This window comes from Diplotaxodon limnothrissa, linkage group LG17 (genome assembly GCF_057381915.1).
Source record: "Diplotaxodon limnothrissa isolate DT_005_m linkage group LG17, D_limnothrissa_male_GT1.1, whole genome shotgun sequence".
In the NCBI taxonomy this organism is placed as follows: Eukaryota; Metazoa; Chordata; class Actinopteri; order Cichliformes; family Cichlidae; genus Diplotaxodon; species Diplotaxodon limnothrissa.
In genome coordinates this window covers 3,746,348-3,763,906 of record NC_140612.1, presented here as the reverse complement: position 1 = coordinate 3,763,906, position 17,559 = coordinate 3,746,348, and the positions used below count along the sequence as shown (strand labels likewise).

Sequence of the window (17,559 nt, the reverse complement as noted above, 5' to 3'; positions counted from 1 at the left end):
CTCGCCCCCACAGAAAAACTGATTCCACGCATTAAAGAGGATAGTCCAGTCACAGCAGCTCTGTAGTTCAGATGTTTGTTATGCAGCCAAATGATGTACGACATCCAATCACATGGTGTTAGATTCAAAGCAGAGTTAGCATTTCCAAGGGCAGGGCAGGGCGAGCACTCTGCATCTTCAAGCTCCAAAGTCCTGGAACCAACCTTTAACAAAGAGAAGTACTTTGAAAACAAAGTTCTAACACAGGGAACACAAATGCATAATCACAAATACTACACATCTATACATTCTAATCAATAACATTTCCAGCATCTCAAACTGGAGAATTAGCTGTTCGTGTCTCAGTGTAGCAGTAATAGAAATAGATTTTGGATATGGAGGGCTGATTGGACAAAACGAGGAGCCGATAACAGAAGAAAATTAGTAACGGGGAAAAGTCACTGCGCTTCTACACCGGATATCTCGTATCATGCACTTCGAAAAGCACATAAAAGCATGACGTTAAATTATTGCATCAAAATTAGCGAAGACAGGCACATGACTTTTCTAGAGCGATAACGGCCCACCCTACACAGGAAGTGTAGAGTGTAAATTCTTAAAAATAGTACAATTTACATTGTAAATTGAAGACCTTTCAGGCAAACGTTGCATAGCTAATACTAGATCCAAGGAAGTGATCTTGAATCTTGATACCAGCTGGCTAACCACTGAATATGAGCTCTCAGAATGGTATTTATGATACAGCTGCATCAATACTAACTTTAAAACTGTTTGTTTCAAATTAGCGCTATTTAAATCCCATTTTTATATCAGGCTCGGCAGCTGTGGGACAAAAAAAGTTAGATAACATCCGTAGCCACCCACTTTTAGCTGGAAACTTCCACGCGCACTCATTCTTACCTTTTAAGGGACTAAGAAATACACGACGAGGAATAACACGAAATCAAAGACCACGAAAGCCCAGAAGTCAAACCAGTAGGAATGTTTCGGTAAAGATATCGGAGCTCCTTTAGATTTAAAGATTTTAAGATCTTCCTCTGACTCCGTTACAGGAGTCGTGCCGGGTGCCATGTTTGCTATGGCTTCAGTCTCGCGCTCCTGGAAGAGAACACGATAATCCTTCAAAATAAAATCACACCTTTGCAACAACGATTGGTTACTGAATATTATCACCTCATTTCGTCTACTCCTGCGTGTATAGATCTGTTTCCCCCCCTTTGAACAATGTATTTCATATAGCAAGCGCTAGATGCTAAAAAAAAAAAAATCACAAACATTTTAGGATTAGGCCACCTCATGTGACTGGTCGGGTGACATGAATTGTATAATATATAGTCTGTGACATGGTATTTTCACCTAGTTTTACTGCACTCTTACAGCTAATATTTGTGACATTCAATCAATTATATTTTCAATGGACAGCACCTAATTATAAGCATGTTACTTCTCTGGCCTTCTTTGACACACCAGAAACTGAAAAATCCTTCTCAGTTTCAGGGTGGCTGTAGCTCAGGAGGTGGAGCAGGTCACCTACTGATTGGAAGGCTGGTGGTTCGATCATTGGCTCCTCCAGTCTGCATGTCAAGTATCCTTGGGCAAAATACTAACCCCAAGTTGCTCTCCAATTCATCCATCGGAGTGTGAATGTAGTAGCACTAAGTACAGTGAAAGTGGTTGTGTAAATGGGTGAATGTGGCATGTTGTATAGAGCGCCGTCAGTACTCTGGGACAGTAGAAAAGTGCTATATAAGAATCATTCCATAGTTGTCATCTTATAATCTTGTTAGGTGCATCTTTTGTATTGGACTGTAAAAACTCTTCCTACAAACCAAACTCCAGACTGCATCCAAAGCATATAACATACACGCAATTGATATCATCAGCAGAACGTCCTGCATGTAAAACTCTTTAGAGTTAATGCCACATCTAGCACCATCTTTGTTGGAATTAGTATATACTGATCTGATTCTAAGTAAAATGTGTTTCATATTCCTTACTTTCACTTGAACATGTTTTTTTTATTTATATTTTTCTTTTAATTCTTATCATTCTAAGAGACATGAATAAAATAAAATGAACACAAAAGACCGTTTTTGCCTGTGTGACACCAAATACCATTTATTAGGGCTTTACAAAGACTACAAAATCCTCCAGATGAGGTAAATCACTGTCTCTGTCTATTTACATGATATGTTACATACAAATGTACAAAATATAAAACATTTAAGGACAAATGTTTCACCCAAAAAGAAGAAAACGTTCTCTCAAACCAGAGTAAATGCTATGGTTTTCAACTGAGATGTAACTGCAAAGTGTTAAGTGGGGAAAATGTCACCATGGTGTACACTGTTAACAGGAGTGTAGATAGGTTTGATATGCGGGTGTAAGTCTAGGTAAGGAGCAACCACCCCTTTAGCATGCAACTACACCCCTTTGCCAAAAGAATGTGCGGACCATCAACAACTTGGCTGCGGAGACACGCGTGAAGCTGAACACAGGTAGGATTGTAGAGGATAGAATTGTCCTGAGGTTGTGACAACATGACTTCTTGGTCTCTGGTGAGCTCTGACCAGTAGCACCTGTTGGTTGTTGGTAAATGTTTACAGTACGGTGTCAGATCAGCTTCGGTGCCTCGGCCAACTAGCAAGCCTAACATGGCGGTAAGCTTCAGTTAAAATGTCCAGAGGGGAAGTGTTTCTAATGAACAACTGGGATTCCTAAGATCCAGAAATATTATGGCAGGATGAGGAATACTGGAGTAAGTGCCTATTTTTTTTCTTCTCCTTTTGTGATTTTAGTGAGTTAAAAAAAAGCTGTTTCTTACTGTACACTGTATGCCTCCTGCATAGGCACAACATCCAATCACCACAAGACACACACCTGTTTCTGACAGCGTGTTAAATTTTGCATTTCTTTTTTTTTCTCTCTGTTTTCAAAGTACAATAATTTATTCGGCGGGTTAAGCATATTGGAACATCGACAGGGCAGAATGCATCTTTGATTCACTGTGCAAGACTTAAGTATTTACAACCCAACCCAACCTCAAAGTGTGCAAAACCAACCCACTCGATAAACAAAGAGAGGACAATCAAAAATCTAAATGGCTTCCGTCCAATACACGCATACATAAAGGTAAAGGTCTCCTCATAATGCATCCCCTTTAAAAAGGTTCAAGACATGCTCATCAGGCAAGAACACCTGAAACAGTTTGGTTGTGCTCCTATCAGTTCAAGTGAGCCCAGCTCAACTGGGCACAAAACAACAACTTAAAAAAATATCCCAACCCCTCTATTATATACTTTTTTAAATGTTCATACAATATTGGTCAAATTCAAATACACTATTCACTCTTTTATAATCTAACTGTCAGAAAGGAGAAAGGGTGCTTTAGAGGGAAAGGGAGGGAAAACAAACAAAAGTGGCTGTTTGTCCCACTGCAAGCAGCATCTTTGACATAGCAGGAAGCATATCAATACTATCTCGTCTTCTCACCAGAAGATGCTTGAAAAAAAACTTTTGAACATTTAAGGCAGTGGAGAAAGCACCAATATCATTGTTCCCCTATTCAGCTCTTTGACTGATCTGGTTAACTTGTATACGGATGCGACAATTTGGATTCCTTTCGGGTACCTCACGGGTAGAAACCGAAGCACATGTCAAAAAAGAATTTCTAATGAGGGCCGCAGAATACCACGCTACTCTGTTAGGTATTACTGAACTCAGGGTCAGCCTACATTGCACCAAACCCTGTGCAGACTGCCAAAAATACCTGGTTACTCCTGTTACAATCCACAGAGGGCGCTGTCTGCTCTCTTCACGGTACATTTCATCCAAACATTGACAGCAGGCCAAGAACAGCGTAATGTAGACTTCTACAACCATGTTCGGCTCTGCATTGTGTTTACATTTGGCAGTCAAATCGAAACGAAACGTTGGCACTTTTCAATTTTTTTCTTCACAGTAGTAGTGAGACTGGATCACACACACACACACACACAGACAATGCGCTTTCGTTGTGCTTGTTGTCGGCATGGGGGGGGGCGAGGAGCGGCTTGGCAGTGCCTGACGCCGACAACGTTCAGGGCAGGAGACCAGCACCACGAGGCTCAACTAGTGACTGAGCTGAGGGCAGCAGAGTGTGTTAGTATGCTCCAATATTAGCTACACCCTCGTCATGTTCACAAAAAGCAAAGATATTTTTTTAAAAATGGTACAGCGGTGAACAAAATCTACCCAGTAAGGAGCAGGTTTGGTTGACCATAAATAACTTTTACTGAAACCTGATGATTTGTGTGTAAACACAATGGATGTAAAACAGCCTGTGGCCACTAGAGAGCATTACATCACCTGAAAGATAGTGTAAGAGATCAGGGTAGTCAGAAGTGGAGATATGGTACTTTGCTCAAGGACACTGTGGCAGGCTGGACTGTAGATTAAATGATGGCCTGAACTTTTAAAAGCTTTCATTAACAGAGAGTCTCCTCCTGCTGCCTGTGTGCAAGTGCATTCATTTGAGTGTGTGTCTGTGAGAAGCACCTCTGTAAACAAGGAAAGACATACACAACAAAACCCGACCCTAAATGTAAACACCTGAAAATATAACTAGATAACAAAAAATCCAGTTTGATCACGCTGAACTTCTTTCATTTTCTCACACCCAAAATGAAAAGTGTGAACAAAGTGTGATGTTCCTTATCAGACACACTAAAACCTATAATATATATGAAAAGTTGTATTCTTCAAATGTTACACATCCATTAAAAATGACTGGCGAACACTATCCGATGTCAGTAAAATAGATTCGATCTTACGCATATTGTCGTTTACCTTTTTGATCACCGGGGACCAAGTTGAAGACACATCTTTAAGACATAAAATAATCTGATTTAATATTGCACCATCGCTGTGTAAAAATAGGCTTTTTTCTCTCTCAAATGTTGGGTAAATCATTTTGGATAATAAAACTTTTCATATATCATTTGCTAACTATAGGGGTGTCCGGTAGTGATGGGGGTTTGATAGTTCCCAGGTTCTGGGAGGTCCAAGGGGTGCGGGTTAGGGGATCAGTATCTCTTGCTCTCATAGTGCTGACTCCAGTGAAGAGTCTAGCTGGTCGTCATGGTGACTGGTGCTGTCACTGTCGCAGCTCTGCGTGCTGGAGTAGTTTGCTGCCTCCTGCAGCCGTAGCAGCATGTTCATCTGCAACATAATGCAGAGTTAGAATGGAATGGAAAACTAGAGACACTCAAAGCAGGAAAACCTCAGCATTTCATAACTTTAGCAGGGCTCTACTGTTGGCGTACAGGTTTGATCGTGCTCTGATGAGTGTGATAATTCCTACCCTGGTGATCAGCACATTTGCCAAGAGTTTACAAGATAAATCTGAGGACTCTCCAAATGATTACTACAGTTAGGATTTACTGTTGCTAATATTCAAAAGCAGATTTCACAAAATCAATCAAGAATTTTACGCAACTCTAAGCTTGTGGCTCCTGTTTTTATTTTATACCTTGTGAGTCAGTCTCCATTACCATGGCAAAATGTGCTCAAGAGATACTGTAATGGTAACTACCACAAAGGTGGCACATAGTACACATAGTGTTTGTAGACACCATAGCATTGCAAATGTGCAAGATGAAGTTATGAAACATTACAGGTTCGTATCTGAGATTAAAACCCAACAGAAAACCTTGTGCTAAATAGCCCGCAATAAAACAGCAGCACTTTTCATCCCTGCAATAGAGCTAATGGTCTAAATAATGCAGGAGTGTTGCTGCATCTGGCGCGTCACTTCAAGTGTTCCTGAAATGAGCTGTGGCACACCTGCGCTCCAAATGCTCACACGTGGACACACACACACATTTATTAAATCAAGCCAGTTGATTTTGGGTGACTAGTCTTTATATCCTTTTGGGCTGCAATAATGATTATGAATTCTCTCTTTCCACCATTTCCTGCCTCGTCTTCCAACCCTCCGTCACGTTAAGCATCTGGTGTGTGTGTGGGTGGGTCACTGTGGTACTGAGGAGCATTCTCTTCTCAACCTGTCCTTCTTTTCTAATAGTGCTGTGTGGTACTGCAAATAGTATCAGTCTGATACCAAGTAGATCCAGGACCAGTATGGCTACTACTGACACTGATACTTTTAACTCATACAGCTTAGAGACAGCAGTTTGTCATGATTTATAAATAAGTTACATCATCAGTAAACAAATGCAAACATATTGTCATAATACACATATGGGCTATAAATAAAATAGAATAAAATAAATAAAACAGGAAAAAAAGCATTTTCCATAGTGCATGTCTGAGGTGTATTTTTTCATTTCCCAAAAAATATTTTTCTGTACTTACAGGACAGAAATAAAGTATCGATACTGCTATGATGGCATTGATCTGATACCAACACCAGCGTCAGCATCGATGCTATCAGCCCACTTAGCTTTTTTCATTTTCATTTTGTTCTGGTGCCAATGTAAACGACGTGTTCATTCATTTGTTAGAAATCAAGTATTGACAAAATGCAACCTGCAGGTTATCAACAGCCGCTGGTAATAATTTTCAGTCCCATGAGTCTGTACCTCTTTATAAGGCCACGTCAACAACACCCAAACACTGCCTGAGCAGTGGCCCGCAGCATTGACGTGAACATTCATGCTCTACAAAGAACTTGCTCCATCAGCTTTCTCAGCATTCATGTTTGCTCTTTTAATTCTTAGTCACTTAAAAAACTCTGAGAACATCCTTTGTCTTTTGTTCCTCACCAGTGGGTCTCCCTCAGTGTCACTCTGAGACACTTGCTTGGATGAGGCGCCCTCCTTGGACGAGCTGTATCCATCATATCCCACGTCCTCCGGCCTCAGCTGGAGCAGCGACTGCCCGTCCTGCTGCAGTGAGGCGGCGTTCCATGGATATGTGTCATTCACCCACTTGGATGGATCTTCCCATGCAGCTCTTTTGCCGTACAGCTGCAAGAAAGGCAGAAAAGGGAGAGAGGTCAATCAAGCTTTCTTTTTTAATAAAACACTGTTGTTCTAATCTTATGATGGTAAAAATTTATGGTCACAGAGACTAAAACAGTTTGCCACTCTAACCTACAATTTTTTTTAGCATTGTGTGAAGTGACATAAAAATCAGACACTGTGGTGATGATAATTTCTTTCTCAGTTTTATTTCTCGTCTCATGCCATTTTAACATTCATGCCAGCCCTATGGTGCATGACAAAATGGTCCGGCAGAACGAGAACCCCCTTAGATGAAAGTAAAAGCGTAGAAGTGTTTTAACACCGCTAATTTCATCTGGACTAATGTGTCCTTTGTAATAGAAATACTGCTAAAATCCTGTTATGCAGGGTTAAAAATGTTGAAATTTGATCTCAGCATTTTCTCTCACAGTAGCAGCCAGCATTCATTCACACAGACAATGGCACACATTAAAACTTGTGCAGTTAATGAGGCAGCAGTGCAGATGTGTTAAGGCTTTATTTTACTGCATACTTCCTTTTGTTTGGATTTTATTAGATGCTGTTATATACTAACCTGAAAAAATGTGTCACTTTAATGTTCTTTTTTTATTTCTAGCATTATGCTGTAAAAAGATTTATTGGTGAAACCACACAGTTATGTTTTATCAGGTCCTACCTGCAGTCCTTCCCTGACAGCCTCCAGCAGGTAGGGCACCAGGGAGTAGTTCCACAGGTCAGTGAACCAAACCCGAGAACCCTCTACATCCATGGGACAGGACAGGAACAGACGAGGGCCTGTAGGGACAAAAAAGAGAAAGAGGATGATGAGTGAAGCAAAGATCAGTGACATGGTGCACAGTTAAAACTAATGAGCTGCCGAAGAGACGACATACAGAAAAACTTTATATTACTGTGCACCGAGACAGATAAGAGCTAAAATAAGGCACAACAGAGATTTCAGTGTTAGACAAACAGCACACACACTAGTGTGTGTGTTTTTGTTTGTGTGTGTGACACCTGACCTATGGTAACATCGGAGGAGCTGTGTGCCTCCAGGAAGCTGTTGAGGTGCTGCCAGGTTTTGGGGATCCAGTCAATGATCTTAATCAGGTCATTGCTGCGCATATTCTTATCAATCTCTGTCTCAATCAGCTTCCGCCGTAGGAAGCGCCCCAGGAAACCTTTGACTGGTTCAGTGTGGTTGGTGCACAGCACCCACCTATGATAGGACAGATGATCAATGGCCAAACAAAAGCACAGAAACAAATCAATCAGCTCAACATCAAATCAAATTTCTCATCAAAACATCTCAGTTTAAACATGATGTGATAGCGTTTCTTCCATCACAGTTTGGATCCCATTCTGTGTAACTATAATAGAGTCATATTAAATTAATTTCTGGCTCATGTTAATCTCTTTCTAATCATATTGTATTTGTCCAATCATCAACTAGTCAAACATGCCAAGCAGAAATGGTCCTCACTCAGAACAGGCATCACAGCCTATTAATTCTCATTTAACAGGGCTAATTATCCAGGAGACATAATTAGAGCACTCCCTGTGGAAGAATTTATTTATGATCTCTGAGACACAGAGTATTGCAACCAAACAGATCCAAAGCTCGGCAGGAGGACAAGTAAAAGTACAAATCATTTCTCTTTTGGAGAACTGAAGGAGCTTTTAAACACAACACAATAAAAGTAAGGTATACAAGTGAATAAGCAATGTTACACAAAGAATAACAGAGCCAAATGTGTCAAACCTGAAGTTGTGATGCAGCTCGAGGTTAGGAGACGAAGACACCCCCTGATTCATGGTCCCAATAACGTAAGGGCTGGACAGACAAACACATGCGATTACTTAGAGTGCTTAACCGAGAGAAAAATGCAGAGTTTTTAATACATAACATTTAGATATGTTATTATAGTGAGTTTACAACTTGACTTGAGTGGGCACGAGCATGCTACAAAGCTGTTCTTTCCTTTTGCCTATGAAAGTTTTTTTCTTCCCATATTTGAATCCAGCTTTCAAGAACAGAAGCTGAACAGACTAAAAATGCTGAGAGGCAAAACTTGTGACATCTGAATTTAGGCTGTGAAAATAAAATGGACTTGACCTGACTAGAGCTGTGAGCGACAGTAGGACTTGTCCCTGCAAGGCGTTTCAGCATAGAGGAGAGGAAAGTTTCTGGCTCACCATTTGTGATACTTGCAGTTGAGAAAGCCATTGAAAATGTCGCTGAGGGAGCCGATATGGTGGAGGTTGTCCAGGATGACCACAGTGGGGAGCTCTGTGTCCGTGTCCTCAGAGTTACACTGCTCAGCCAGGGTTGATAGGTACTGACGCAGGTCCTGTGTGGAACAAAAATATTAATTCATTTGTGATATAACACTAATTGGACAATTTTTAAATGCAATGTAACAAGTCCTCATATTTCTGTATAAAATCCATATGACATGCGCCACTATCAAATCTGTATGTAATAGCCTTTCTACCCTTCTGGATAAACTTTTATGCTTAAATTATGAATTATAATGACTTGTGACTGGTCAGAAACAGCATTCAGTAAACGCAGCAAAAATGGAGCAGGCATTGATGACAACAGATTGATGGGGTCAGTATGAAAGGAGGAGGTGGGCAGCAACAGTGGACAGGCTAAAGCAGCTTAAATAGTGCTACCTATATCAGTTTTTCCTGATAGGCAGGTAGCTGATCTGCCACAATCGTGACTGAGCTTGACTTTGTAGCCTTGATAAGCTAAAAAAAAAAAATCTTGTTCTTCATACCTTGCTGGAATTCTGGTCGACATTAAAGCTGGCCACATTGTGCTCCGTCACTTCCTGCCCCATGTGGGAAATGATGTACTCAGCCAGTTTGGCAGCCAGAAAGGATTTACCGGTGCCACTGGGTCCTGAGAGGATGATCCGACGGTGCTCCATCAACAGGTTGAGATATCGCTGGATGATGGGCTTCGGGATGAGAGTGTCAAACACGAGACTGTCTATGCTGTTCTCCTTAACACCTGTAATGAACAAGGAAGGAAAGAGGAAAGGAAAATATGAATATTATACAGCAGACTGGAAAATGAGGCTCAAGTTTACGTTATTGTTACCAGGTCTGCATATTTTCTGCATTGCATTACTACAAAATCTATAATCCACAAATAAAACGTCCCAGCTGACTCACCTTTAAGGTTGACCTTGATGATGTTGTTGCCACCCACCAGGTAGCCGCAGGGCAGCAGCTCGGGCACTTCAGAGGCGTGGGAGCGAATCACCTCACCCATCCTGTAGCAGACAATGCTGTCTGAGCTGAGACCCAGGCTGGTCAGAGGATCCACGCGGAACACATACTCCTGCAGCGAGGGTGAACAGTGGAACTTTAACAACTGCACAATCAGCCAAGTTTACAAATCTCTCTGTGTTGTGAGGGCTTTTTTTTTTTAAGTCATTTAAATATGAAATCAACGATGACAACAGGAGCTTTAATTTGCACAGATTCATTACTGAGATGATTTATTACACAAGCTAGTCCTCTTACAAACTACAGCAAGCTCAGTAAGGAACATCTGTCATGTGGACAAATGATTTCTGCTTACTTTAAAGAGGCGTCGGATAACCCCATCCAGGACATCCCACTTGGTTTTCCCACTCACACCTATAGACCCAATCAGGTACTCCTGGCTTTGTGTACCCTGAGGAGTTACATACATGTATTACATATAGCAATATAGCCTAGAACCTCTCAGAGTTTAATACAGTGGTTTTCCTGGAGGAATCATTCACAAACCTTGGTGATATTTGGCCCACTGCTGATGGTAACCACTATTCGCACACTGCGGCCCTCTTTGCGTAGGTTGCCCTCATAGCTGTCATCGAGGAGAATATCTGAAAATAGACCTTAATGTTAGAAGGAAAAACCAGCTTGAATCCGTCAGAATAAACACACTCTTGCTCTGCCTGCCAAAAAATATAGCTAGAAACACACAGACTCCAAAGTAAAATGCAGCTATCTTTAATGTGATAATTACATTTAGTCGGGGTTCTCATACACTGATTTTTAGGAAGTGCACAGAATGATAATGTATGAGCAGAAATGAAAGGCGAGTAAAGAAATGAGAAATCGTTCAGTGGAATGAGCTCATTTGAGTGTTTCTAGCCGAAGAATTGTTCATCCATTCACGAAGGATGTGACAGAAGAGTGGGATGATGTGACTTTTGCCACACTATTAACAGCTCCCCTCCTAAGTCTCATTCGTTCTCTTTTTTCTCAGGTTCCATTTTGGCGAGAGGAAGGGGGTACTTTGTATTCGGCTGGCTACCCTTGGCAGAGGGCTCTGTGCTCGGGTGATAACAGCCCACTGGCCCACTTGCCTTCCCATATGTCGCTGCTCTTGGCTCACCGGACGTTCAGGTAATGAGAGGCTAGGTCATCAGAGGGGGCCGTGCCTTCTAAGTTAATTACAGTCCAAGTGAGAGGGACAAAGTTTTCCAGCTCTCAAAAGGGGCAGGCCTGAAGAGATTGAAGAGTGTTTATGTAATAGGTCCTGCTTGGCTGCAAACCCCCACAGCAGGGAGGGGCAGATATTTCATCATTTTAATGCAGCTCATCCGGATCATTTCTCTCCACAAACACAATTCTCTGGCATTTATTGAGGCAAGTATGAAGAGAGCTAATCCAACTTGATGCTGCACAAAAACACGAATTACTGCAGACTATAAACGATGTCCTTCAGCATCACCAGACACACAACTCCTACACTTACTTCTCAAATGAGAAGTATGAATACAACCTTGATGATGAATACAACCTTTCTGAAAGAAGTGCCTTTTATAATCAAAAAACATATCTAGTTGTATGCTTTGTCTTGACTGTGAAAATCCTTTTTGTTTCTTTTTTTCCAGTTATCCACCCTCCCACTGCATTCACTGCCCAGAACAAACTGCTGGGTGCAATGCTGCTACACAGAGACACCTCAGATCGACGGGCTGCAGAAACTGAGCTCACCTGACATGATGGTGTCTGTGATGTTGAGGTTATTGAGGGACAGCCCCAAGGACTGACGTGAGGAGGATGAGGAGGTGCTAGAGGTCTCAGAGGGTGGCCGGGCTGTCTTCACGGGTGTGGCTGTCGGTGTTGCGTTACCGCTGGACTTCAGACGATCATTTTCTGCTTTCAGCGTCTCAATCTCATTCTGTGTGTTGCAAATAAAGAAAATCATAGCAAATCTAACAGAAACTGCTTTTAAAGACACTGACTGATAGGCTCCTCCAACAGCAGATGGTCATTTCCTGCATTGTTGTTATTCTGAATCAGTATCACTGGAATTATAGGCTGTAGGCAGCTTTTTGATCTTCGAGCCTTCTTTGTACTGAAGATTAAGTCTCAGATAAGGAATTGGACATGATCCCCATCTGACAGGGAAACTATACGCAGCCCACATTCAGAGGCATCCACTTAACTGAGACACAGGATATTCTTTAATATGTGTTCCTTTGAAAATTTGAAAGTCACAGCATCTGTGTACACTATGCTTTGAAAGGATGATTTCATTACACTGCATCAGGAGTACTGGAATAAATAATGGGAGTTTGTTTTCATGGAGAAACTCCCCTTTTTAAAAATTCAGCTTCATGGAAAAGTAAACAATTGAATTCCACCTTCATGAGGTGTTTTCCCCTCGAGAACCTAACTTTATCAACAGATATTTGATAGGAGTCTGTTTGCAGTACGTTAGAGGCTATGCTGGGTTGCAGGTAAAGATTAGTGGAAAGCAGAAGAGAAATGCTTTGGCTCACCGACAAACTCAAAATCATCGACTATCATCTGAGAGCTATTTAGCTTTTATCAGCTTTTTACTTTATCTGCATTCATAGCTGGACAGCAAACAACGACCGGTGGAACAGGAAGTCTTGGCCTTGGCCATCCTCTGTTCTCTGATAATCATCAGAGAACAGAGGATGGCTTTCCAGACTGCTTAAAAATAGAATGACTGTTTTTTGATGATTAGTGCCTGTTTGGAGGCTGCTGGAAGTTTTTGCATTTCCCAAAGTTTATATCCTAATAGGACTTGATGTAATGGTTGGACTTTTCTGATTTAAGCTTACCTTCTTTCTTGCATAGCATTAGATGAAAACAACTAGTACCACGATCAAGTACCAATAGCAGTTTTCTGTTGCAGGTAGTGGAGGGTAAGTCATGCGGAGTATTTCTCAGTGTTGTTTACCTTGATGCAGATGTCTGGAAGGTGTGCTCCTCACAAACTAGAGTGAGATTTTGCAATCTGCATCTAATTTCAACTCACCATGCTCATTGCTGTTTGCACTATTCCTCCCTCCAACATTTTAACACTTGTCTGCTGACCAAATAACAGATTATGCTTTAACAGCAAGACATGTTTGGTTTGCATTGGCAGGAAGTTAACACACCTCTCACCTCTCACTGGAAGAAAATCAATTAACAGCAATATGTGCTCATTTTAATGTCAGTGTTTTGCCCATCTCCAGTGGCTCCCTGTGGCCACTTTACTTTTTTTTTAATTCTCCTGAACTTTAACAGCAGTTAAAGCAGATTTAATCAGATTTCAATTATTTAAAAAAAAAAATTTAGCAATTGAAGGAAAAAGCAGGTTGAATTCACAGCCAGACTGTTGGCTCGCTGACATGCCTGATATTAAAATGCAACTGGATGATTTCTTTTTTACTTTTAGTATTATTAAAATTATTATCCAAGTAGGATACTTGGATTTTAATTCATTTGCACAAAGACAGGTAAAATTCAAAATGTCAACATTTTAAGAGTAGGTATAACAGATATAATCACTTCATTCTATTTCTACAATTTCATAATGTCTGTATTAATGTTTTGTGACTCTATGCAGATTGTTGTTGGTGAAAAACTGCCAAAAAATGGCTCAGCTGTTACTAAAGCTTGCAGACCCCAGTACTAGGAGCTGAAAAATAAGACATCAAGCACAAAACCTGAAAGTTTGTTGTTTTCACTTCATCACTTAAATCACTTTAAGCATATTTGCACTGCACAAGACATAATGTGGATTGCACAACACTGGTCACTATATTCTTCATTTCCAGTTAATACTTGTACAGCTGCTGTTATTGTGTGTATATATATATATATATATATATATATATATATATATATATATATATATATATATATATATATATATATATATATATATATATATATATATATACACATTCTTATATAGTTCTATTGTGTATTTTGTTGTACAGTTATTTTATTTTCAACTTTAATTTATATTTTATTCCTTCCTAGTTAAATTTACCCTTTTTAATTTTTCATATTTATTTCCTATCTTATTCAAGCCTTTTCCTTTTTATTTCTTTAGGTCACGAGCAGTTGTCTAAGCATTTCACTGCATATCGTACTGTGTATGACTGTGTACGTGACAAATAAAATTTGAATTTGAATTTAATTATATCGTCCTACATGCTGTTATGAAGGACTGCAGCATCACTTTGCACAATGTGGTGAAAAAGCACTGACAGAGGTGACTAAATGAAACTGGGCCAAAGTAGGCGGAGTTAGCAGTGAGTCAGCTTAGCTTAAAAAAGGCTGAAAGTCGAGGGAAAGCCTGGCTTCCAGGTCAAGACAGCCAAGTGTACAAATGAAAGAAATGAGAGACAATTTCTTCATCAGTGGGCAGAGCCAGGACAGACATAATATGAAGCTATACTAATTTGCTGCAAGTTCCAGCTACACATTAACCACACTGACAGTTCTATTGTGCCTCTCATTTTACTCTTGGCCCGAAGGCAAAGAAGTTTAAATGTCATTACGGTCATTGACAGTTTCATTTTCATTCTGGATTATGAAGCTGCAGTACATTTAAGATAAGATAAGATAACCTTTATTAGTCCCACACATGGGAAATTTGTTTTGTTACAGCAGAAAGTGGACAGTGCAAAGTTATATAGCAAAAATGAGAGAACATTACCTGGGTTACACATTTTAAACAACACCATAAAATAGAATTTAATAGCTAAAGAGTGAGAGCACTAGGTGACTTGTTATGTTGTGAAAGGATATTCATATTTTTCACTACAATGACCCCTGGCAAGCTGATAGCTGTGCATGCTGATGCAGCTTGAGCTCAAATATAAATCGACACAGTTCAGCATTGACCTGGGTTTAGTTTAAGCTCACCTGCATGCGGTTCATGGCCTCTCGGATCTGGTCCAGGTGATGGGCAGAGCTAAGTGCCTCCAGGCGGATGTCCGTCAACTTGAGCTCCTTCTCCCTCAGCTCGTTCTTCAGCTGGAGGATGATTTCTGCCTCAGCCTCAGTGCATTCACATAGCCTGAAAGTGGGTTCACACACAGGGAGGAGGAGGGCTCACCTTTAGGGTTATACCAAGCACGTACACCAAGTCTGGAGAATGTGCACTTTCAGGGGGAACAAGAAAGCTGAAGTTCAAGCTGAGTCAGTCTGGGCTGGTATCACATGGGTGAACAAGGAACGTTAAGCACTTGGTACAGCAAATCCTTCCCATTGATACTACAGTACTTTATTTTAGCAATCTTACAGGAAAAGAAATATTGCAATATGTGTAGGATGTTTATGCCAGAATTTATGACAGCCATGCAGCATACCGGTTGCTCTTTTCTTTATTTAACATTAATGTTTAGTCTGAAATGTAAGAGATCATTTTCAGAGTAAACTAAAAAGGCTGATGTGGTGTTGTCATAATGACAGAGATTCAGCTGTTTTCGTAATCAGCAGGCAGATATTAAAAAAGTCGACATGTAAAAATGCTTTGTTTGCTAAGTCAGAAACCTCCACATGCCGAGACTATAAGAGTTAAGATACCACGCATGCCAGGTTATCTTAACCCAAACAATACCTGGCATGACTGTGATATATATTTATATATCTATATATAAATAGATATATTGACCTTTTGTAGTAAGATGCAGACAATTTTTTCTGACATGTCTGACAAAACAAGAACAGTTTTCTTTCCATTCTGCTACTTTTCCATAACCGAGAACTGGACAATTTTAAGGTCCTGGTTCAGTTTGTGTCCCGGAGCAAAGCGCTAATATGGAGAAGAACGCCACACAAACACAAACCACTGCAAACACACTCCCAGGGAGCATGCCACTCAGTGCCTGTTACCGAGATCTGTGCTTGTAGACCACATAACCATTTAGCTTTTTCTTTGCCGTCCAAATGGGGGAAGACTTGCTATCGCAAACGCACTTGCTACAGTAGGTAGAGAAATAGTAAAGAAATAATGAAACAGAGTGGTTGGATGAAAGAGAAAAGAAAAGTGAAGTGAGGGTCAGAAACAATTACATATTCAGAGAAGAAAAAGAAATGAGACAAGTGTGTATTTCAGTTATTATAGATCGTAGATACGGCAGAAGACAATGTCTCATGTGAATAGAACTGTGAGAGTGAATGAGTATACATTTACTCACTCTGTGGTGGAGGGTGAAGAGCGCAGCGTGGCGATACTGCCTTGCCTGTTGTCGTGCTGCAGTTTGGGTGAGGAAGGCAGAGAGTCGGTCATCTCCTCCATCTCATCGTGGGCTGACTGCGATTTGGTTTTCTTCTTGCTGAACGCCTGCTTGAAGGAGCTTCGTAACTGCAACACACATAACACAAACACACAGGGGCAGAAACATCAGTACCGGCCGTGCTAACCTCCTCAGTCATATCATGTCAGTTCATATTAACCCTGATGATATTGCATCCTGTCAGGAAGTTACTCCGTGCTGTTTCCAAGCAATGGGCACTGTCTGGTTTAGGTAAAAAGGCAAGAAGCAAGACCATAAGTACAGATGAGAATGGGGGGGGGGGCAGGCGTTTTTAATGTTCCTAAAAATTTTGGGATGAACAGGCAGTCAAAATGAGGAGGGGCGGAGGAAAAGGAGGGGGGAGGAGAAACAATGGGGGAAAGGGGAAGGTCGCTGTATCCATGCCGACGTTCTCAGAAAAAGGAGGAGGTTGCTCTAAGAGGGGGAGAAGGCAGGGCAAACGTAGGAGCAAAGGAAGTGAAGATGAGGAATCACTGCACACAAACGAAGACACTCTGGGAACCACTGACCTGAGCCGGGAGGGAATCGGCCACCTGAAGATGCAAAACACACCCAACATTAAGCCACGCAAACACACACCCCTGCTCTGCAGGAGACTCAGTGTTGATTAAAGCTAACTGCTGCAAATATCACTGTTTTACTGGAGACATTCCAGTTACTGCTGTTGCTAGAATGGTAATAATCGTGATGAATGTTATTACAGTTGCGTTCCCTTTGGTAGGAGGAGAGCATTTCTGCAAGCATGCTCAGTGTTTGATCACCGCTGCCTGAGGTGATCTGAGGTGACAAATAAACTTGTCTGAATACGGGACAGTTTAGATCTCAAGTCAATAAAACCAACATTTTACAAAGCAAAGAGTTCAGGACGCAACATGAAGTCAGCACAATGATGCACAACACAAAATATGCAACATTTTACAACACTGACACTCATAAGACTGATATTGAAATGCTAATTATTTGCAGCTTAGGTTATGAGTTGAAATTCATGGTTGTAATTGCAGCTA

General features: G+C 40.9%; 1 protein-coding gene across 1 annotated transcript in view; it reads right to left on the bottom strand.

The window, feature by feature from the left end:
- Nucleotides 1-4,844: 4,844 nt before the first annotated feature.
- Nucleotides 4,845-17,559, bottom strand: part of nav3 (neuron navigator 3) — a 182,074-nt gene continuing 169,359 nt past the window's right edge. The window contains exons 27-40 of the mRNA XM_085376519.1: nucleotides 17,062-17,085; nucleotides 16,433-16,599; nucleotides 15,156-15,309; nucleotides 11,973-12,159; nucleotides 10,755-10,852; nucleotides 10,564-10,659; nucleotides 10,152-10,320; nucleotides 9,752-9,987; nucleotides 9,162-9,316; nucleotides 8,728-8,799; nucleotides 7,988-8,184; nucleotides 7,642-7,760; nucleotides 6,765-6,968; nucleotides 4,845-5,199 (exon numbers count right to left, since the gene is read on the bottom strand). Of these exons, the coding sequence (XP_085232645.1) occupies nucleotides 5,080-5,199; nucleotides 6,765-6,968; nucleotides 7,642-7,760; nucleotides 7,988-8,184; nucleotides 8,728-8,799; nucleotides 9,162-9,316; nucleotides 9,752-9,987; nucleotides 10,152-10,320; nucleotides 10,564-10,659; nucleotides 10,755-10,852; nucleotides 11,973-12,159; nucleotides 15,156-15,309; nucleotides 16,433-16,599; nucleotides 17,062-17,085 (1,998 nt within the window). The 3' untranslated portion in view covers nucleotides 4,845-5,079. The remainder of the gene's footprint in view (nucleotides 5,200-6,764; nucleotides 6,969-7,641; nucleotides 7,761-7,987; nucleotides 8,185-8,727; nucleotides 8,800-9,161; nucleotides 9,317-9,751; nucleotides 9,988-10,151; nucleotides 10,321-10,563; nucleotides 10,660-10,754; nucleotides 10,853-11,972; nucleotides 12,160-15,155; nucleotides 15,310-16,432; nucleotides 16,600-17,061; nucleotides 17,086-17,559) is intronic.